This window comes from Argentina anserina, chromosome 2 (genome assembly GCF_933775445.1).
Source record: "Argentina anserina chromosome 2, drPotAnse1.1, whole genome shotgun sequence".
In the NCBI taxonomy this organism is placed as follows: domain Eukaryota; kingdom Viridiplantae; phylum Streptophyta; class Magnoliopsida; order Rosales; family Rosaceae; genus Argentina; species Argentina anserina.
In genome coordinates this window covers 22,632,078-22,654,084 of record NC_065873.1, presented here as the reverse complement: position 1 = coordinate 22,654,084, position 22,007 = coordinate 22,632,078, and the positions used below count along the sequence as shown (strand labels likewise).

The following is a 22,007-nucleotide window of genomic DNA, read 5'->3' as shown; positions in this document are numbered from 1 at the left end:
CTTAACGTTACTTAAGGGTTTTAGACCCTCAAACATCATTCACAAGTGATTTTGACATGCAAATATCATGCATATACACCATAGATCCAAGTACAAGGATTGGTGTAGTCTAGACATACCCAAAAAGGATTGCTGGCGTAAAACAAAATAGAGCCAAAATGGCTAAGAGTTCGTGAGGAGGCCGCGCAAGGGGCTGTATGGGGGCCTCGCAGGGGGTCTCACAGTTGGGGCTGCAAGATGCCTAGGGGGCCGAGACAAGAGTTTGGCCAATTTTTGATGTCATTAGGGGTAAAACCGGGCGGCGGATGGAATATCTTGGAGATAATGTTAAGGTCGTAGCTCGGGAACCTGTTATAGTTTGTCACTCCCCTAATCTTGTACGAGAGTTAGTTCAATTCGAACTTTGTGAAAACATCACCATATTTTGAAACGGTGGAATATATAGTGCATTACATGGCGAGTAACATTACAAATCATCACCAAAACAAGGTGGAAACATGTCATAACAAGACATCAATCAAGGCTTCATCATGCCAATGAGGCATAAATATGCTACAACAAGCATTGTATGTTCGAAATAAAGCTGAGAGCAAATGCTCATGGCTCGGAGTCCTTCAGTGTTTTGCAATGCTAGTTTACAAAGTGTTGATAAAAAATCAATAGATGATGACCTAATCAGACAAAGATTATGGAGAACTGAAATAGATGTATAATTACAACATCAAAGATCATATAAGTGTGCATTGCGTCACACAAAGATCATGTAAGTCAGACTTATGCCACAATTAAAACTGTGGACTTATGTAGGTAGTGTCATGTAGTATGTAATGCGTTACATTGCATTAACACATTACTTTTGGTAATGAAACCATAAATGCATCGAGACATTCTCGTATGTTCGTTTACTTGAACTACATGAGAATTTTATAGCCAACAATTAGATTGAGATCTTGACCATGAACCAATTTAAAATTGTAATGACTAAGTAACTATAGTCACACTTGAGCGGTGAATACATTCACAAAAACTTGGGAACGGATTTATAGTCATGCAGACTATTAACTGATACATTTATGCTTCATTATTTTCTTTTAATAACCGCAATGTATAATTGTTTTAAAAATCTGTAATAGTGAGAAAATATTCTCATGGTCTTCCATATAATGAATGTCTTATTTCAAGAACTTCTCATATCTCACTCTTGTATATTTTGACCATAATGTTTATGTCTTTTAATGAAACGATGTTGCACCAAAATAAATTAATCTGGACTAGGTGCATAAACACATCCAACATGAAAATGTCAAATTTCAGAGGCATGTTGTGATCATTAAGAGGGAAGATTCATTATGTATCAATGTCCGATACAACTTCCAAGTACTGAATTATAGGTCAAGTCCCAAAATATGGTAACTCAATTCAATAAACCGTGAAAAATTCCGTCACAATGGTATAAGTGACAATTTTCGTCACAAACCAATGGTATAAGTGACAATGTCCATCGCAAACCGATGTTTGTCCCATTTTTTCAAACATTGTACCTACACACAATGCCTACGGATGGTAACAACGACACTCCTAACCCCTGCTAAAACTCGGTACTAGGGGAATCATATCCATGTATACCACCCGAGAAGCGAAAGAATCGGGTTGAAAAGGAAAGAGAGGTTGACAGTCCCCAATGAAAGACAAAATGTAAAGGAATTTAAATTTTCATGAAAGTAACAACGTTAATTAAAAACATACTTAGTTGTTTGCCAGATAAATAACATAATAATTGCTCTTGCTTAATTCCATAGTCATGCCTGAATCCACAAATGCGCAGTGACTCTCATTCGATTTTGTATCGTAATGTGATAAATTTCACCACAATGAAAACATTGGTTAATTTAAATTCATCACATAGATAAACAATAAAACTAAATGAAGAATTACGGTAGTAATAATCTATTTTATCATCAGGTAAAAGATTTTTAACCAGAGATAAAGAAAATTACAGTTATGTCTCTTTCACTGTTTACCAGAAAGGTAAATTCTCTCCTTTCAACCGAGGCAGTCGGAATTGTTGTTGCGTCTGCGAGCGTTGGAGGTCTGGCTAAGCGAATTCGCCGTAATCGCATCGGTCTTGATCAAAAGACGCCAGAATTTGGGTCAGAACACATCCGGGTCGAAACCCAGAACAAAGCTGAGGCCCCAACCTTGGGGTGGCGTGAATCATTGCGGTAGTCGGGTCGATTTGGCCTTGGCGGCGGAGGCTTCGATGCTTGGATGTCGAAGCCTCCGAGGACTGACGTCGGTCTGGGCAAGGAGCGCACGGCTTCGTCGAGGGGTTCTGTTGCCGATCTAGGCCGCACAAGAGCGACATTGCAACGGGTCGTCGACGAGAAGGAAAACGCGATCTGGGATGGGAGGTCCAATCAAGGCAGATCTGAGATGGAGATGGGGTGCCCAGTTTCTTTAGAAATTAGGGTTCTTGGCTATCAAGCACATGACTAGAACTACGTGCTGATAACATGTTACAAAAAATGCAATACGCATTAAATACGGAGAATCATCATATTTATTCATTGATAATGAAGGTTTTTATATATGTATTACATTGACTATCTTGTAGATTCAGTGATTATATATCATTCTTAATCTAGACTAACATATATTAATTAGAACAAGATACACTGAAAAATTACTAAGAGTAATTCTCCTACAATATAATCTTAATTATTTTAGATTTTTTCTGGCGTCTAGCACGGGCAGCATAAACAATTCTGCCGTTCCATAGAAGGAGGAAAAAATAAAATAATGAAAACAACCCCACGCTGTCAATTCGAGTATGACTACACATAAACATATTGTACTTCTCTAAAGTTTGCTCATTATTTTGGTTATGATTTGACAAACCAAACCAAACTGGTTAAAATAAAACCGATGGTCGAATTGGTGAGAACCTCGGTGTGGAGTCCATGCCTAGGTTCTAATTCCGAAGACATTGAAGGAGTTAAAATTTAATCTATACGACTATACCATATAGTCGTATAAAATTAAACATTCTGAATGATCTCCAAACACGGATTATGAATCAGGAGTCTTAAAAGAGACCGTATGATCTCGATTAAAAGAATTAAACCAATCCCGATCCATCCTAGGCATAGCGGAGGTGGAGTTATCCAAACTCAAAAGGCCATGCATGTGGGATTCAAGTCAAGAAAAGCGACTTCCACTTGTTTTTGCAGCAGGGGCACTAGAAGCTAAAGCATAGAGAGATTGCAAAGTAAGCTGTTTAGGACTTATTAGAAGAGTGCATGAACTCACACAGGCCACATGAGGCCGTTTTATTGAGTGCTCTCTGTATGTGTCTTGTAATTTGTGGTTCTTAGCTTTGTCCAAGAAGATAAGTTTAAATACAACAACTGTGTCACACTAGCATATCTAGCTAAGGCCTAGATGTTGCAAAATCCTTGGAATATAAGAAAATTTTCATCAAAATTGTGAAAGCAAATAATGTTCTTTTTCGTCCTTTTCAAAAGTTTGGAGACATTTCTTTGTATTGTACTCTGAATCTCCAAAAGGTTACATTTTGGATTTCTTGCAAATTATGAGGTATGCCTGTCATTAATTGATCTTCAATCTCCCACTAATGTTAGGAATATTCGTAACTAGTGTCTGAAATCGAGTAGAAGTCTTCAACTCGTTAAAAAGAAGAAGAAGAGATTATTGATTCAACAATAAATCATTCTATCGACCAAAAATATGAATGATTTCATTCTTATGGTTAGTAGACTAATGTTGAATGCTTTACTTCTTCGTTCTACGACGGTCATTTTGGCTTAAAGAATGGCTAAAACAAAGAAAATAAGCAAATCGAAGATCAATTAAAATCCGACTAGATTGCGGCAATGCAATAATTTAAGAACACAAGTTAGTGGGAGAAGACATGTAAAAGGAATGATAGGAAAAGGGAAGTGACACTGAGATCCAATATGCAGTAGAAGATGATAAAGAGAAAGGTTAGAAAAGGTGATGGAAACAAGCAAACCACAGGGAACATGGGGATGGCTATGCTTCCGGTCTAGTTAGGTTGCCTGAACCTATATTATCATGGACAGTGGACCAGAGTTTGATTCACAAATCACAACTCTCCCTCCCTTCTTTGGCTATCATTGCTGAGTAGTATATTCGAATCTCAACATCACTTACCAACATTCATGGAGATTTTGCTGGAACAAGATCCCATTCTTCAGAGGAAAATTAATTAAGTATATGCAATTTCCGGTCGTTCTGATACAATCCCAAAATTGAACAATCTTTGGAGGCTGTGGAGTTCAATATGTAAATCAACGAATTCTCAATACCAGTTCAAAACGCTAACCATTTTGCTCTGAGTAGCTAATGTAATTGGAACAACTACTAATTTTATTGTTTGGACTTTGGAGTAAGGTACTACTATAAAAAACTCTAGGAATGCTTTCTTCTCTCTCACTTTTTCCAAACACTAATCCTTGGCTTGCATTACATCTAGAAAGGCAAAATTGAAGGACAGATAGGTTCCATCTAGCAGGGTCATGAAGATTTTGCACACCAAAGAAGCCCATTTTTGGTGAAGAATCATCAAGCATATAACTTGGAGAGGTCTTCAGAGAAAGCCTTACGGATGACATCTCTCTTGAGCTTGAGAGCTGAGGTGACCAGGCCACTTTCAGGAGTCCAAGGCTCGGAAAGCAATTTGATTTTTGCAGGGATCTCAAACTTCTGCAAACGCGCCTTCTTTGCTTCCTGGTGATGGAAAGTGAATGGTTAAAACAGATCAAACCAATGTATATGAGCAAGTAACTCACTATAACTTATAAGTCAAGATGGAATTTTCATACGTTCAGTGGGAGGTTATTTGTATTTCAACAATAAAGATGATAAATGATTACAGAAGACTGACTAAAAAAGTAACACATTTTGTTATTATATGCAATAAATTAAGAATTCACAAGGAAAACTCAGGTAATCAACCAGCCAGAAGAATTTAAGGAATGGATGCCATTATGAATCTATTTTAAGCTCAAGATATTATATAAGAATTATAAAACATGTAATCAATCATCGTTCAGCAATTCAAGGTCAAATGCAATTAGTTTGAACAGATATGTTGGGCTGCTAGAAAGAAGTTGTGCTCTGATAAAAAAAATTGTGGAAAGCTCATGAGATGCATAATGCATATGAGAGTCCCTTCCTCCAAACTAAATGGTTTTTACAGAGGCGGAGGGGCAGTTCAAAGTAAACTTGTCAAATATATAGACATACCGATAACAATGATGCCTGCACTTCTTTTCTGGTTTCTTCTTTCTCACACAAGTCTGAAAACTCACTAAAATCAATCCCTCGCTTTGCGGCCCAATCTTCCACTGTGATTCGAGAAGCAACCACAAGAGCAACACAGTAACTATGAAAGGGATCAGCATGCACCATGATATTGTCAATATAGCGGCATACTGAAAGAGCAGCCTCAACCTGTAAAAAGGAAATATTAGTCGCTGAAGAAGGAATGCCTGAAGAATTGCATCTTCCAAAACTGATACCTTTCCCAAGGAGACATACTCCCCATGTTGAAGCTTAACTATATCTTTCCTGCGGTCTATTATCTCAAGGCAACCATCAGCATGGATTTGCCCAATATCACCTGTATGGAACCACCTCATTCCTCTCTCGTCAACCTTAACACACAAAAAAGAACAAGAATAAAAACAAATCAGCAAAGTTAAGACTACAATGAACACTTTTCGTCTGGGTAGTCCAACCAAACTATGCATAAGCTATATCAATATGCTTACCTTGTATGACTCGTTCGTTTTTTCTCCATTTTTGAAATAACCGACTGTAACATTTGGACCACCAATGACAATCTCTCCACGAGGCAGTGGGGAATCAGTAATCAGATAACCTCCTTCGGGCCAATCAATTAGCTGGATACAGAAGATCAGAATTTAAATGAATGTATTCCATCACCTCAAGACCTCAGAAACAGTATAAAGCTCAACTTGTATTATTAGACATGAATTGAAATATAATTTTCATTCAATAGATAAAACAAACACTACCAAGTAACTGTTGAGTATGTATCTAACAACTATGAAGGACAGAAGGACAGAGGTGTAAGATATATTAAGCACATATAAGTGCACCTATTAGGTTATGAGCATTACCTTGATAAACGAGCAGGGAAGTGGAGCTCCAACACGACCAACAGAGGTGTCACCAAACTCTGAGAATGTTCCACCAGCGCAAGTTTCTGTGAGACCATACCCTTGACCAATTGAAGTACTGCCAGCAGACAATAGTTATAAGATCATTACAGACAAACATAATATTACAATTAAAACAAGGAAAAAAAGTATACGAACAAAAATAAACAAAATTTAAGCTGACAAGAAGGAAGAACTAGCCATCATGCACAATAGTTATTTAACGTACTGATGAACAACATGCCTACAAGGAATAATAAGTGTGCATTACATTGTTACATGGTAAGCCATCATATTTTCATTTCTGAGAGCTCCTTTGCAGCTCTTGTTGTCCCTATTTCCTAGAGTTCACTTACATAAGTTCATAAGAGCTCAAGATCTAGCATAATCTACAATTATGCAGACTTTTCTGTTGAGTCAACCTTTCTACAAGATCAAAAGTTTATTTTTTATTTACTGTAACTTTAAGCCATGAGTCATAAGATGACTATATGTTGTTTTGTATTATTTTCAGAATTGCATGCAGAGAGATTATAATCGTTTTATAAAAAAATGGATTTCTCATATTAACATAGTAATCAGAGTTGTAGTTACAACTTGGCCATTACAATTTACTAATCTCCATTAAAAGCCGATCTTATTCATGTTTCGTGCTTAAGTGATTTCGATCGAGAAAGTTAATGATATAGGTGGCAAATTAAAGGTTCACATATTTTCCAGCAGAGTTAAAGTGCTAGCATATACTAACCCAATGCAAATGTTAATGAATCTTTGAGTATCACCAGAAAGAGGAGCACCACCAGATAGCATGTAACGGATGCGACCTCCTAGAATTGCACGGACCTTTCTAAACACAAGAAAATCCCACAGAATCCTTTCCAGGCCCCAAGCCCCAAACCAGCTGCCATTCACAGCAGACAACCTACGAGCATACGCCAACTCAAACAATTTCTTGGATAGCCCACCTTTTGCATTTACCTGTAGCAATATGAAGATGCAGCATTGAGATAATATGCATAATTTCAAAACCGGGACACATACACACAGACATGATCTAAAGATTCTAAACAGATGTACATGTGCACACAAGTACATGTATCAAAATGCATATTACCTTATTGAGCACCCCATCTCGAACACGATCAAGAATTGCAGGAACAGCTGTCAATAAAGTTGGCAAAAGTGTAGTTGCATCCCCCTTTGTTCCCTTTTTTATCTTACTTGACGTATCTGTAAGAGTCAAAGGAGATCCATACCCTATAGCACTTCCCGCAGCAACCATTACATTCTTCAAGATAAATAATAAAAATTAAACCAAGTGGCAGGAAAATATGAACTCAAAGACAGTGGTCTTTTATAATACAAACAAAATATCATCACCAATAAACAAAGAAAAGCTCATGGAATTACAGTGGCCGTGCATTCCAGCAAGCTTACATATTCTCCATACCTCCGCTGCTAGTTCCAGGATATGAGCTAGGGGAAGATATGCCATATAGATATCCTTAGTGCCGATGCCAGGGACAATGGTCATGACGGCAGAAGTAACAGCTAGGACATTAGCATGTGTCATCATTACACCCTGTACAAAGTGCAAAGCGATTGTGGGTGGATTAACGGGCTTTGTTGATTATCTCTGTTATCATTTGGAAAAATAATTGTGTAAACTACAATAATGAAATGCCAAGGGGACTCAAAACAAGTACGTATACAAGAAAAGGGTAGAATTAATAACTCAATACACATATCATAAGCATCAGTCTCAGTGAACAAAAGCACCTCTCTTAATTTAAACAAAAGCTCATTATGAAATCTATATGGCCGACCTGACGATGATACTACAAATAATTAAAGAGGAGAATATATAATGTTGCACAAATGTCGCACAGACCTTGAGGTATTCAAAAACGTCCCAGTTCATAATGAAATAATAACAATCACCATCATGGGTGAACGTAAATTAAAGTGCGAAGGTATATCAAGAGCTACAAACCTTGGGCAATCCTGTACTTCCACTTGTATACATAATGACCGCTATATCTGCAGGTACGGGTAAATCAGGATCAACAGGGTTTTCTCGTCCAATTTTCTCAACATCTGCAAACGTATTGATTCTCCACCTGCTCTCAGCAGATGAAGCACTAGATGGGATCTCATCATCCATGCATATGATGTTCTTCACTGTGTCAAGCTGTCCACTTATGGCTACAAGTTTCTCCAGTTCTTTGTGCCCACAAATTACAGTTGTAACTTCTGTCTGGAGAAAGATCAAAAGTAATGACCAGTTAGAACAAAAGCTGTCAAAGCTTATGGAAAAAATAATGTCAAAAGTACTACGATGATATCAACACTGTCAGTTCATTTCCAATCACTGAAAAAATCCCACCAACTAGACTTTAACTTTTGGATGATTGAAAGGAAAATGTTAGCATTTGGAAACGGAAACATATTGCTTGATAAGAGAGAGAGAGAGAGAGAACCTCATTTAATGAGTGACATAGAGCCTCCTCTCCAAGAGATGCATATATAGTAACAACAGTGACATTGCGCCTGAAACAACCCTGAAATAAGAAAACATAACCGGAATTCAGGAATCAGCCGTATGTTTCTTGATTGCACTTAATGGCAGTAGTAAGGCCATGAAGGCATGAAGAAGTCTTTCACTACACATCATATGTGCAACAAAATAATATATCAAAACCTGTTAAAAGCCTGATTAACTTTAAGTAGGAAGATCAGATATGATAAGCACCTGCAATGCAAGGAACCACTCCTCTCTAGTGTCGGCAAAGATTGCTACTCGTTCTTCCTTTTTATGTCCAATTTGACTCAAACCAGAAGCAAAGTTGCACACAACTTCAAAAGCTTTTTTATAAGTTAACCACTCATAGTCTCCCAAGTGAAGCTTCTCAAAGGACCTCCCATCCTTTGTAACTTCTACCTCCCTCGCCAACAATGCCCTGGTTCCAAGAAAGCATTTGTTTTGAAACTTCCCGCATGACTGCTCAAAAAGCTCAGCAAGAGTTGAAATCCCTTCCCAAGCTGACTCCACCGGGGAATCCGAATGATGGTTCCGGATTGCATAGCCAGGCTCCCCACCAACATTAACAAGCAAACCCCTTTTCTTCTCCTTTTTCGACTTCTGAAGCAGAAGAGTTAACACAAGCGGCACAAGGGCACCAACAACATAGGTGGGAACCATCTTTCAACTGCTCTATCCTCCCAAACACAATGTCCTTAAATCCAATCCTGAAAATTCAATCACTTCATCAACCACTCCAATCACTCATCCAACATAATAATATAATAATTGTCACTCTCATAAAATCTTTGATACCATTCTCCAAGTAAAGAGGCCAATTCAATCTTTGCATATTTTGCGTTTTTATTTATTATTAGTCAAAACTGAATGATACATTACTGCATGTTATCTACGACCTAATCAACATTGAAACACATCAAAGGTGACATTTTTATTTTATTTTCGTTGCAATTTTCATTCTTTCGGTGCAAGCAAGCATGACAAAGCTGAGCTGTCACATGAACTCATATTGCAGAGTACCAGAATCTCTAAAAGAAACCCAGAAAACCAAAAAAAATTGAAGCTTTATGGTAATGGGATTACCTTTTGATGAAGCAAAGCAGATTCAGCTCAGCAGCATTGGGAGGATGATAATGAGATGAATTGAGGAATGAAACGATGATGTGAAATTTGAAGGAGATCAAAACGATGCGTTTTAATGGGGGTTGCAGGGAGAATCTAGAAGAAGAGTTTGAGAGAGCGGAGAGATCGAGGAAGAGAAGAGTTGGAGACTCAGAGACTGACTGAGAAACTGACCAAGTGGTTGGCTTCTCTTCTGTTTCTTTTTGGCTTTTTTGTTTTTTGGTTTTGTTTTCCTCACAAAGCTCTCAAATTTAAGGCGCGGGTTTGGCTAATATGGGCCCAATATTACTGGTCTTTGCTTTTGTGTCTTCAACCAAATCCAGAACATTCAAGTTTACCTTTTGAGGACAAGCTAGGAGATTAGGCCACCAAAGTTCTAAAAGGTAGAGGTTGGTATGCCTACGTTGAGACTTTGAGTTGAGATTAGTGTAGCAATTCTCAAGGAAGCAATCAAGTTTAAGCTAGTGATTTGATAGACAGTTTGATGTGAACATCATGTTTACGCCAACTTGAAGGGTCTTCAACTTTACAAAAAGCTAGTTGGTCACGGCCGATCAATCTAAAATAACAGAAAACAGGGCGAAATATCCTACCAAATTACTTTTCATAGATAGATAACCGAGTCTAATATATAGAGTTAGCTATGAACTTCACTCCCTTTCCGGATTCCTATGTTGATGCCTGTGTATACAACTGAAAGAAACTTCTCACTGAAGACGGAAAACCACCTACTAGAATGCACAGTGGTGGTGAGAATGTGTAGAGTTCCTAAAGAGTTTCATGTTTTCATAAACTTAGTTTGGTCTTGGTCCTTCATTTGGAGTGTCCCGCCCATTTCCGTTGGTTGCTGCCCCAGAAAACATTTGCATCACAGATTGTAAAGCTCCAGACAGCTCTGCGGGCAATTCTCCCAAATTAACATTCATGCTGTCAACCCTTATTTCTGGTTCATCAACTCCATTACCATTGCTGCTATGGTCACCACCTGGGCTATCTTGAGAATGCTGTCCTTGGTATGCATTGGCAGCCATGTTCATGAACATATTTGCAAAATCAGCAGAACCAGAACCTGTATTGAATGGCATAGAACCAAATGGAGATGATGCACCCTGGCTGCTACTGAAGGAAAATGACCTTGAGTTCTGAAATAGGTAGATAAGACAGGAAACTGTTACTTGCAGTAAGAAAGGAAATCTTTGCAGAGCACAACATCACCAGATAACACATTATAACGTACAACCTCCCTCAAGTGTTAATAGTCATACTTAATGTTGGTAGGGGATAAGTGGACTGTAGCGGTTAACCTAACACTGTCTTCAGAGTTCGAAAACGCGGCAAAGTACAGCAATTGTATTGAATTATTACATAAATAAAACATCTTTTAAGTACAAGATGGCCTATTTTTTCCTTTTATTAGTTTGTTCTGAATCAGAAATCAGACATTAAATTTCCCAATAAAAAACGATATCCTTCTTTCGCAACCTAACAAAGTTTTATGGACCTATCTGTTTAACTCTGTTAGGTTAATGCATTACCTGATGCGATCCTGACCGTTGTTGCTGCTCTATCAATTTCAGCTCAGCCACCTATTGGTTTCAGAATAATAAAAAGCAGTCAAAGAAGGAGTTGCAAAAACTACAGAAAGGAGGAATTACACAAGTTACCAACCCGAATATTTTCTTTGACAGCTTCATTATTTGGATCCAATTGCAAGGCTGCAGCAGAAAATTCCTAGTTACGTATATGAATATGATTACTACCACCTTCTTCTGATAGACAATTACTTCCCACTTTCAATAAGAGTATATAAACTTGGCAATTAGATGGTGCTCAAGAGAACTAACCTTTCTTAAATCCCTTATCAATAGCCTCACGGTAGTTCCCTATTGCATAATAAGCTAATCCCAGACGACTATATGCCTTGCTATAGTTTGGGTCAATCTCTATAGATCTAAGGCAATCTCTGACTGCTTCAGAATACTTGTGTATCTGAGTGTAAGCAGCAGCCCTGAGGTTGTACACCAGATATTTGATTAACTTGCATTTTTAAAAAGCAATAACAGAGCAAAACAATGACTCAACTTTCTAGTGCTGACTAAAGTAACACCAATTTTCACAATAACTGTAAAACTTCTCCTGAATTGTCCTCATTATCATACATTTCTTTGTATTACAATTCCTTTTGAAGAATTTAAATATGCAAACCACAAAATAAAAAAGGAGGAAAATTGGCCTTTCGCTATCAAACTTCTATCAAGACTCTAGCTGCAGTAGCATGCTAAGGTATATAATCTGAATATACAGAGGATTTTCCTAGGTCGCAACTCTGTCATTTTATCACATTAAAATTTAAACTTTCTGGCTCCAGAAAATCAAGAAAAGGAAAGTTGTTAATGAATAGATAGTAGGATAAAAAGTTTCAGGATAAGATGGTTGTGCACCTGTTACAGCGGTAAACAGCATTATTTTCACAAAGTGCAATAGCACAGTCATACAACTCGATGGCCTTGGTATACAGCTTTGATTGCATGGCCTTGTTACCTAACAAAAATAAATAGCATGATTAGCCTCTGCAAATATTTATTAGAATGAAGATGGTCATATTTATTGATCCAGTGAGACTGAAGCTAGTGAACAATACCTTTCTCATCAGTAACACTAAACAGGAGTCAAGAATTATTCAAATGGGATGCTTATTTGTCTTTCACAACGATATAAATTGGAATGACATTGTAGCAGAGAGAAAGTGGAGAAGGAGAGATCATATAAATGAATTATATTAAGGTCACTCCAGCTAAATTTGACATTGTGAATAGTTCAGAGGCTGCAGACTGCGGACCTAACAAAAGGCACATATGAGCTTTAATTACCTTGTGTTTTCAACGTCTCCGCCAAGTATTTAGGACTGAATTCCTCACAACCAGATTTTTCCATCTCCTGAAGCGGGGGCACATTAACGTTTATTAAGGAGAAACAGTAGCATGAACATACACAAACAGTACTCCTAAGCACACAAAACTTGCCAGTATAAAGTAATAATGGCATCCAAGCAATCGAACTGTGTGTCCCCAAAAAAAGTGTAAGTGTGTGTGTGTGTGTGTGTGTGTGTGTGTGTGTGTGTGTGTGTGTGTGTGTGTGTGTGAGAGAGAGAGAGAGAGAGAGAGAGCATACATTTAAAGCGTCACAGAAAAATTGAGTTGCTTTCTCCAATTTCACTGGATCATCACTACCATCAAGCAAGGGCACAAAGTAACAAGTCCTCTCAAGTGCGGAAAAGAATTGCATGAACAGAGCATCTCTGGACTCCCCTGCCAATATATCAAGAGCGTATTCAATTCACACTTACTCTAATGTAAAAAATGCAGAACTGATATTACACTATATTGCTAATTCACTTATATATAAAATATGAAAATGATGTGCATACTAAATCAGTAGTCCTGAACACTTCCCCTTTTTTAGCAAGATCCTTCTGATATAATCTCACACTAATTGATTTGACATTATCTCCTTTACGAACAGTTTCTTCCATAAACCAACTCAAATAAAAGAAATAGTTAAATTTAATTCATTTGACAAGAATCATTACCCTGTACAAAAGTTGTCTCACACAATTATAGAATAACAATGACAACTATATGAGCTTCCTTAATCCTTTATATTATATGCAATTTTCTAATTTCATTGGATGTCTCCGAAGGGCTGGAAAACTGCTAAGAAAATTGTCCATAAAAAATGCAAGCTATCCGTGCATTAAGTGCAATGACATTTCTATTTATCCTTAACAAGATTTTCTACAGTAAAGGTTATCACTAAGAGAACCACTCATTTGATATCAGTCAAGCACTCACCAAATTTGAACTCTCTTCTGTATTAGAATCCATAATTCCATAGTGATCCGATTTGTCCAGATTTAATATATGCAAACACATGATGAGATGGTATGGTACATTTATACCATCAACAGAAAATGGAATAGATGGGAGGTCTCTACAGATGATATGAGTGATTGCAGATACATCATCTATTGTTCCCAACATGAGATGCACCCAATAATGAGACTAATTGACAAAAGTGGGGAGGAGAAGCAAAAAAGAAGCAGAAGAGGAATACCTAAATCATGTTTTTTACCCGTCAAATCCTGACCCTGATTCAATTACAAACATTAAATAGTGTCAAACTCAATGTTAAAAATCATTTTTGGTAGCAACTAAGTTACGTAACAAAAATAATCCCAGGCCTGCAAAGCATCATTCAAGAATTACTGTATTAGTCTCATATATATATATATATATATATATATATATATATAAAGCAAATGCATTTAGAAATAAACATATCCTGAATCAGAAAACAGTAGAGAAGTCTGTTATCTAACCTTTTACTGGATAACTAAACTCATTTAAAATAAGTCCTATTTAGGATGGACCATAAAGAATATATGATAGTAGACATCAACCTTAAGCTATATTTCATATTTATTCTTAGACATTATCAATCCCCACTTCGACCTCATTTAAAAATTCACTTATCTGAATGAGCTCCGTAACCGTCAACTCACATTGATCAGAAGAGAAAGAAACGAACAAAAAACCCAGCTTGGTCTTGTTACCCTTCTTTCCGCTTATGTATTACCCCCTATATACCCCTCTTCTATCCTCAGTTCATCACATTAGAGCACAATAAAATTCCTACTATTCCACACAATTCCCCTTGGTCCAATTGTAAGCAAGTTCACATTTTTCACTATCACAACATGAACACGAATCGAAAAAGTTACTACATACAATGCATTTACACCATACTCCGCATCAAGTTTCAAACGAGTAAAAACAAGTAAACAAAACAAGCACCAGAGATTTCGGTGCCTTTGAGACATTGGCACCCGCAGCATCCTGACCAGCCGATGAGCTAGTAGCCGGCACGGACCCCTGACCATGAGAGGCTACATTCTCCGGAACCTTGCCCTTTCCAAGTGAGCTAAACATTTCGACTAGCGATTCCGGTTCAACCCCAGGCTCACCAGCTGGAAGAGGAGAGGTGTTAAGCTTGAAAGCCTCTTCCAGACATTCCCTTGCAATCTGTAAGCCCTCAACATTAACACCATCTCCAGGTTCAACTGCCGCAGTAAAAACACAAACTTACAGTCAGTAACTCATTCTAAAACCACCACAGCTATCGGAACGAAATCGCAATTCTGATGAAGCAGAAGTCAGCCCTAGATATGATTTGAGTGTATAAAAAGCGAGAGAGGGGAGAGAGGGTTTACCGGAGTTGAGGAAATCCAAGAAGGAACGGACGAGGCGGCGAGAGAGGGGAGAATCGGTGGTCAACGGCGGAGCCATGGAGTCAAGGGAGCATGTGCTGAGTCGGCAGACGGCGTCGTTTTGGGGGGTTCTGCGAAGTTGGCTGAGACTGGTTTGGACCGTCGCGACTGTGGGGGTTGGTGTTTTGCTCTGATACCAGGGTGCCGTCATCAGTCTGGGGATTTAAATATTTCAAAATGAGGCTGTTTTCCAATATATGTAATTGAATTTGTTTTCTTATTCCCACCAACCACAGTTTGACACCTGTATTTTGTACCATTTTCATACCCAACCGCGTTGGCCTTTGGAATTAGTAACAGCCAAGGGTCATTACCAACATTCTAAAAAAAAAAAAAGGGTCATTACTCATTACCAACATGACCCAGTGTCACTACTTTCATTCTATGTAAAATTACAACCTGAAGTAGTCTGGTTACCTTGTTTTTGAGTTCTGCTAGGTGAGTCAGGCGTTTTACATGTTACGTTTTATATGAAATATATAATAGAAACTGGAAACTAGTAGCATTGAGAATAAATGTAATCTTTTAATGCGTAGTATTGGTATTTGGACGTTTAAGTGTACAACAGTGAAGATACTCAGCTCATATAGTTCGTGTTCATCCAAAAACTCATAAATTCTTCTACAACGAATAGCGCACTCCATGTATATGACTTGCACAACAGGTACCTAATAGTTGCATGGTTTGCTATTGTAACACTTGTGATATGAAAATTGATGTAACCAAGCTCCAAATAATTCGAGTATGTTCGATCAAGCAGAGAAGGATATAACTCTTCACCCAAAGCATCAGCTATCAGGGTGGAATTGACCGAGCTAGGGGTACTAATCCTTCCGACTGTCTCAGTATTATTGCCCATAGCTAGCTAAAGAGTCTCAAAATGACAAAATTAAGCTGTGTGCAATGGTATAGGACTCTTGAAACTATTTGTGTTAGATATGTGTGGAGAGGGGAAAACTCATGGAGATGTACAATTAGGGAGAAGTATGAATAGAGAAGCTGTTGCTGTGTTTTTTCTATTTATATAAATTGTATACGTGAAATTTCTCGAGGCCGGGACTGTAGAACGTACATTATATTAAAACTGAAAGAATTTGAATGGTATGAAAAAGTTGAGCACATTATGACATACTGTTCGAGCTTCCCCTAAAAAAAAACCCTTGTTCGAACTAGACAAGTATTATTTAGAGCAATATATATTATAACGATGTATTTCAATATTGCTGGTTTAAAGCTCCTGATGGCTCAGCAGACATAGTTAGCAATATTGAATAATGACTACAAGATTGTTGCTAAGCATTTAAGCCATTGTGAGAATTATGCCCTCATATAAAGGCACTGAGAGATCAGGCTTTGATGAAAACCTTTCAAGTGCACCCAACAAAAACTTCTCCCAAAATTCTCATTACTTACAACAGAATCTACAGTATATAGATCTTCTACTGATATGTGGGATACTGGGAGGCATCAAGGCGTAAACTCGTATGGGCCATTTCAGGACCTTCTCAATTAGTTAGACTTGAATACATAATAACTTGTAGGTGATACGAATTTGATTAGCAAAAACAGTGGATATGCACATCTGATCTGCACTCAGCACTTTCCGGTTGATAGGTTAAGGCTATATACAATTGACATTTACCAGACTACTTACAGGCTAAGAGTGAAACCTCTGGAACTGACTACCAGAACAAAACCATCAAAGCACCTTTGAAATTGTCTGCCTGAACTGAATGCAGTTATCAGACTCAATAGAAAACAGTATCATACATAATCTAACTTCTTTTGGCGTCGAGTTCTTCTGGCAACCTGAAATAAGCAACCAAATTTGTAAACTGGAATACCCAATATATAACTAGCGGTGAAGACTGGAAAATATTCAGCAAATTAAGCAAGAATATATATATTGCTCAAGTCTCAGCATGGGGCGTTAAAGAATAATACAGAGCTTAAATATCCTCCATTGTAGCTTGCAAGGGGTTTTACTATTCATACCCAATGTTCTAAAAATCCCCGCCTAGGCGGCGTCTAGGCGCCCGGAGACCTTTGGCCGCCTCGATTTTAGGCCGATTAATCCCCAATTAATCCGATTAATCCCCGATTAATCCCCGATTAATCCTCTGGGCGCTGGTTTTTAGCTGTCCGCCCGATTAACGCCTAGCGTTTTTTAGAACCTTGTTCATACCTGCTGGTTTTTTTATTGATTTCACTGTTTTTGGTTGAACACAATTTTATTATTACAAAAGAAAAAAAAATCATCACTACTAACACAAGGAAATGTCTATAATTCAAACACATATATGTATGGAGTAACTCCATTATGGTTCTATTCAAAAAATAAATAAATAATAATAATAAGCTCCTTTATGGTCAAGCTACTATAAACTTCAAATTACTTGCAGCAAGTGATCTTGTATTTGGACATCAAAACCAGTATGCATGAATGTAATATAAAATAGCATGAACTATTATTAGGAAATTTATGATGATAAGATTTAGTTAAATTCTTTGTTCCCCGACAATATTAGAAAATTTATAGAAAGAAATAGTAAGACTTACAGCATCGACATTTATATCAAGAACTTCTGTTACAGATGTATCTACAGAAGCTTTCTTCCTCTTGGTCTGTTTAGGCTGCATCCAAACCTATAGTTAGAATCAGATAAAGTAAATGGCACAGTAACATTAAACTACCGTCTAACAATGATCTATTGCAGTTGTTTACCACACTTGAAAATTTTCAAACTTTTGTAGTTTTTTCACTTGATAAGCCTAACACTTGCACCTAAAAGCACTGTTGGTGGAAATCACTCATCAAGATTTACAAAATCTTGAATGCAACTTAAGGATACACTAAACTAATAAACAAAGCATCAAAGCATTCAATGATAATTGTAAATATTGATCAATCTAATAATAGTCATAAATACGTAGGAGATCAACACAGACAGCTCCTATAAAATGTTGTAGTCGATCTTTCCTTATCTGGGAGGGGGTAGTCGAATTTGGATCATCCTCAAACAAATAGAACAAAAGCTAGTTCGTAAATTACTCTATTTATTCTTAACCTAGCGAAAGATTTTTCTTGAGCAGGAGCTACTGAGCTAGTTAAACCAAAGCAGAAACAGAGCTTTCTTCAAAGTTTCTAACTTGAGTTGGCATTTGCAAGTCAATCAAAGCATTCAAATCATAGTATTCCTTACCCTTTCCTTCAGCGACTCATCAGTTAAAGTTTCCCCGCTATCAGTTTCCAAGAGTTCAGTTAGTATATCCGCACTACTCTCACGTGTGAACTGCCAATAGGAGGGGAAACAAGTAGAAGCATTGAGGCCACAATATTCGAAGTCGAGTAGAAGAGAGAGAAAAGATAATCCGTGTATGAAATATACATGAATGTGCTTCACGGCTGACTGAAAATGAGATGTTGCATGTATAATAACTGTATACTTAAGAAAATAGCAACAGATAAAAAAGTACTTTGTACTCGAACACATTTCATATAGTTGCTTAACTAAAAAGATTGGGTATTCAAAAAGAAGTAAAAATACAATTTAATCACATTCATTACTCAAATTTACCTTGTATTTACTGGGATGATTAGAATGTTCCTTATCGATGCTCCTATTCACATTAACATTTTCCATCAGAGCAGTGGTACTTCTTCTCACATTCTGATCATCCAGAGATGATTCTGTAGCTACAGAATCACAAGATGAAACTACTTCTTTCCCCAGACTAAACTCAGACTTTTTAGATGCCCCATTTCCATCTGATCCAAGGGCACCTGGAAAGAATGCCTGTTTTCGCCTATGTCCTGTACCTGTCCCTATGTCACCCTTGATAACATTAGATTTTGTGCTATTCTCTTGACACTTCCGCCCATCTTTAGGAACAGTACTTGAAGGCTGATGTATGATCAGAGATTTATCAACAAGAGTATAAGTAAAAAATATATATATATATAAACATATATATTAAGACATAACCTTAGTGCATATAATTGAAGCAGTAAAGGAAGCATAGAAGGACGTACCAAACAGATGTTAGATTTAAATATTTGAACTACTCTTTGGACCAAGTGCTCATCGAAACATGATTGAGCATGGCTCCTAGAATTAGACTGCAAAAAAACAAGTAGCCACAAGATTAGAAGTTGGCATTTAATGAATTTATACATCATTAACCGAACTTCCACTTTTTAATGGAGCCTGAAACATCAGCTAGAAGGTAAAGAAAGAAATTTCAAAACATAAACAAACTCAATGTCCAACATGATCACACAACATTTCAACTTGGCAACAATCTCCACAATCTTAGCCCTCCTCGAAAACAGCGAGTTTGCGGTATCACCTAGCTCAGCAAACACACTCACAAGTAGCTTAAACACATCCTGAAAGCCAACATTCCCTTACTAATATAAACAAACTTTCAACAACAAACATATACAGCGAAAACCGGCACACAAAAAGCACATCTCAGAGAGCTTACTCTGAGATCTTTATCCTCAAAAGGCGGCTCCGGCGACATGAGCCTCATAATCTCAGTGGCGCAGATGGCCACTAAAAGCCTCACATCCTTATCCCGGTGGCGGAGCAAGCCTTTAACAATGGTTTCCTTCAGAGGCTCAATCGCCGCCTCTAGTTTCCGAGTAGCATCCTTCTTGTTGGAGCCTGAAGGCTGCTCTATCTCGGCGAAAGCGGCTGTAGCTTCCTGTCAAAACCAAAAGCCATACACAGAACCAAAACCTCGATCGTTTAAGGTTTTCAACGGCGGCGAAACTAAGCGATTGTAAAAGCTACAGGGAAAAGGAAGAGGTGGAGTCGACTTACTCGGAGGGATTTGACGACGGAATCCTTGTTGGGGCGGGTCTGACGGCGGAGCTGGTTGCCGATTTTGGCGACGAGTAGCAAGGCGGACTCGGCCATCGGATGCGGCGGTGGTCGGAGAGAAACCCTAATTCAGTGGAGGATTGGGGTTTTGCAAGGGCATTTGATCGGAGAGAGAGAGAGTGTGTGTGTGTGTTGAGCAGTGTGAACAATGTAGTTGAGACTGTGGGGGGGGCTTTGATAAAGAGAAGAGGCTCCCGCCCTTAATGCGCGTGGAGGTGCGCGCCAGATTTGTGTGTAAATGAATTGGGCTTTGGAACCTAGTTTGCCCAAACGGAATACAGTACAGTCTACCTTGTGTGACGGTGGAGGTCGTGTTTTTTCAAACCTGTGAACTTTTGCCACTTTGAAATTGGTGTGCACACAACAATATATTCTAGGTAAATTTTGATCAAACAAATTAACTTTCTCGAGCTACTTGCTACGGCTGACACTGAGAAACGCTATTATTATTATTTTCCGTGTGATAGGCTTTAGAGAGAGTAAAACTTAAACAAATGTCATTGACGATTACTCAATTTTTATTTTTTTAGTGTGACTAGGCCCTTAATTTTAACATAAAATACAATCACTTTTATGCTTTTTTTTATTCATTTGATTTTCTAATGTGCCAAGCCTAAGAAATTCAAAACTTTTGATCAAATGTCGGCATTTCTGTCCCCATTGATTTTTCTCATGTCATAGGTCTTAAAAATTCCAAACATTTGATCAAATGTCAATAGGGACATAAATATGGCGTCATTTGTCTATCTCGTATTATCTTTTCTCATGTGTTAGACCTAAGAAAGTCAAAACCTTTTAATCAATTGACAACGGGCCCATTGACTCTCCCATATATTTTAGTTTGTGTATAGCAAATATAGTGTCTTAAACTATGATCGCCTCATAAAATGATAACGTTTTTCTGACACAAATAAACTCTATTGTTTTTTTTTCATGTGTTATGCTTTACAAAGACTAAAACTTTAACAAGCGTCGATAACGATATAAACAAAATAGATCATGCACTATTACTCAATTTTTAGTGTGCCTAAGGCCTATAACTTTGACATAAAATACGATAACTTGGTATTGTTTAATTTCATTGATTTTTCTCATGTCTTATGCCTTGGAAAGTCGAAACATTTGATCAAGTATCAATATGGACATAAATATAGCACCGTTTTTATGTACCCTATTGATTTTTCTCATGTAGCAGGCCTCATAAAGTCCGAAACATTTGATCAATTGTCAATGGGGACAAAAAGATGATGTCATCTCTCTGTCCCCTATTGATTTTCCTCACGTGACATGTCAAGCCTTAGAAAGTCGAAACATCTTATCAATTGTCAATGTGGAGAAAGATGGCGTCATCTTTCTTTCACATATTGATCTCATGCGCCAAGCCTTAGAAAGTCTAAACACTTGATCAATTGTTTATAGGAACAAAAAGATTGACTTTTGCATAAATTTCAGTGTGCATATGATAAATATTGTCTTAAATGTGATCATCCTATAATATGACATCGTATTCCTGACAGTTGACACATAAGTATTCGATTAGTTAATATATGATCCCTACGATTCATTATATGACCGTGCGAACTAAACTTACTACTACCATTTTTATGTTGATGGTTGATGTCCTTTTCAATCTCTTGTATGATTTTTTTAACTCCAATTAGTTCCTACTAATATATAAGAGATACTTTTGTAAGTTAGTTTGCCAAACATTCTGCACTCCAACTCATTGACCACTTGAGCATAACGAATAAATCGCCTTTAAAACCAAAAGATTCTATTGCAGCTCTCCTATCAAACTTATAGTTATTCAAAACAAAATATTCTATGTTCAGGACTTCTTCTATGGAATATGTGTTATCACTATTCGGTAATGTCACAAACTCTTCAACCCGAGGTGCCCA

The 22,007-nt window shown here is 37.6% G+C and overlaps 4 protein-coding genes across 4 annotated transcripts; all 4 read right to left on the bottom strand.

Moving 5' to 3' along the window:
• Positions 1–4,231: 4,231 nt before the first annotated feature.
• On the bottom strand, positions 4,232–10,132 carry LOC126782072 (long chain acyl-CoA synthetase 9, chloroplastic). The gene is made up of 12 exons (XM_050507233.1): positions 9,853–10,132; positions 8,980–9,476; positions 8,708–8,788; positions 8,221–8,484; positions 7,678–7,809; positions 7,342–7,515; positions 6,976–7,205; positions 6,189–6,306; positions 5,817–5,948; positions 5,565–5,699; positions 5,290–5,496; positions 4,232–4,770 (listed from the first exon to the last, which is right to left on the bottom strand). The coding sequence occupies exons 2-12, from the start codon at positions 9,427–9,429 to the stop codon at positions 4,606–4,608; spliced, it is 2,088 nt and encodes a 695-aa protein (XP_050363190.1). The 5' UTR covers positions 9,430–9,476; positions 9,853–10,132; the 3' UTR covers positions 4,232–4,605.
• A 227-nt stretch (positions 10,133–10,359) lies between these two features.
• Positions 10,360–18,435, bottom strand: LOC126783493 (uncharacterized). The gene is made up of 11 exons (XM_050508970.1): positions 18,421–18,435; positions 15,161–15,372; positions 14,745–15,010; positions 14,005–14,038; positions 13,063–13,199; positions 12,762–12,828; positions 12,333–12,432; positions 11,736–11,899; positions 11,560–11,606; positions 11,427–11,477; positions 10,360–11,033 (listed from the first exon to the last, which is right to left on the bottom strand). The coding sequence occupies exons 2-11, from the start codon at positions 15,366–15,368 to the stop codon at positions 10,686–10,688; spliced, it is 1,422 nt and encodes a 473-aa protein (XP_050364927.1). The 5' UTR covers positions 15,369–15,372; positions 18,421–18,435; the 3' UTR covers positions 10,360–10,685.
• Positions 18,114–19,409, bottom strand: LOC126783494 (uncharacterized). Its single transcript, XM_050508971.1, has 3 exons — positions 19,251–19,409; positions 18,796–19,122; positions 18,114–18,510 (listed from the first exon to the last, which is right to left on the bottom strand). Exons 1-3 carry the CDS (start codon positions 19,395–19,397, stop codon positions 18,400–18,402), a joined length of 585 nt encoding a protein of 194 aa, XP_050364928.1. The 5' UTR covers positions 19,398–19,409; the 3' UTR covers positions 18,114–18,399.
• A 4-nt stretch (positions 19,410–19,413) lies between these two features.
• LOC126783495 (sister chromatid cohesion protein PDS5 homolog B-like) lies at positions 19,414–20,227 on the bottom strand. The gene is made up of 3 exons (XM_050508972.1): positions 20,047–20,227; positions 19,706–19,927; positions 19,414–19,607 (listed from the first exon to the last, which is right to left on the bottom strand). The coding sequence occupies exons 1-3, from the start codon at positions 20,140–20,142 to the stop codon at positions 19,434–19,436; spliced, it is 492 nt and encodes a 163-aa protein (XP_050364929.1). The 5' UTR covers positions 20,143–20,227; the 3' UTR covers positions 19,414–19,433.
• Positions 20,228–22,007: the final 1,780 nt, after the last annotated feature.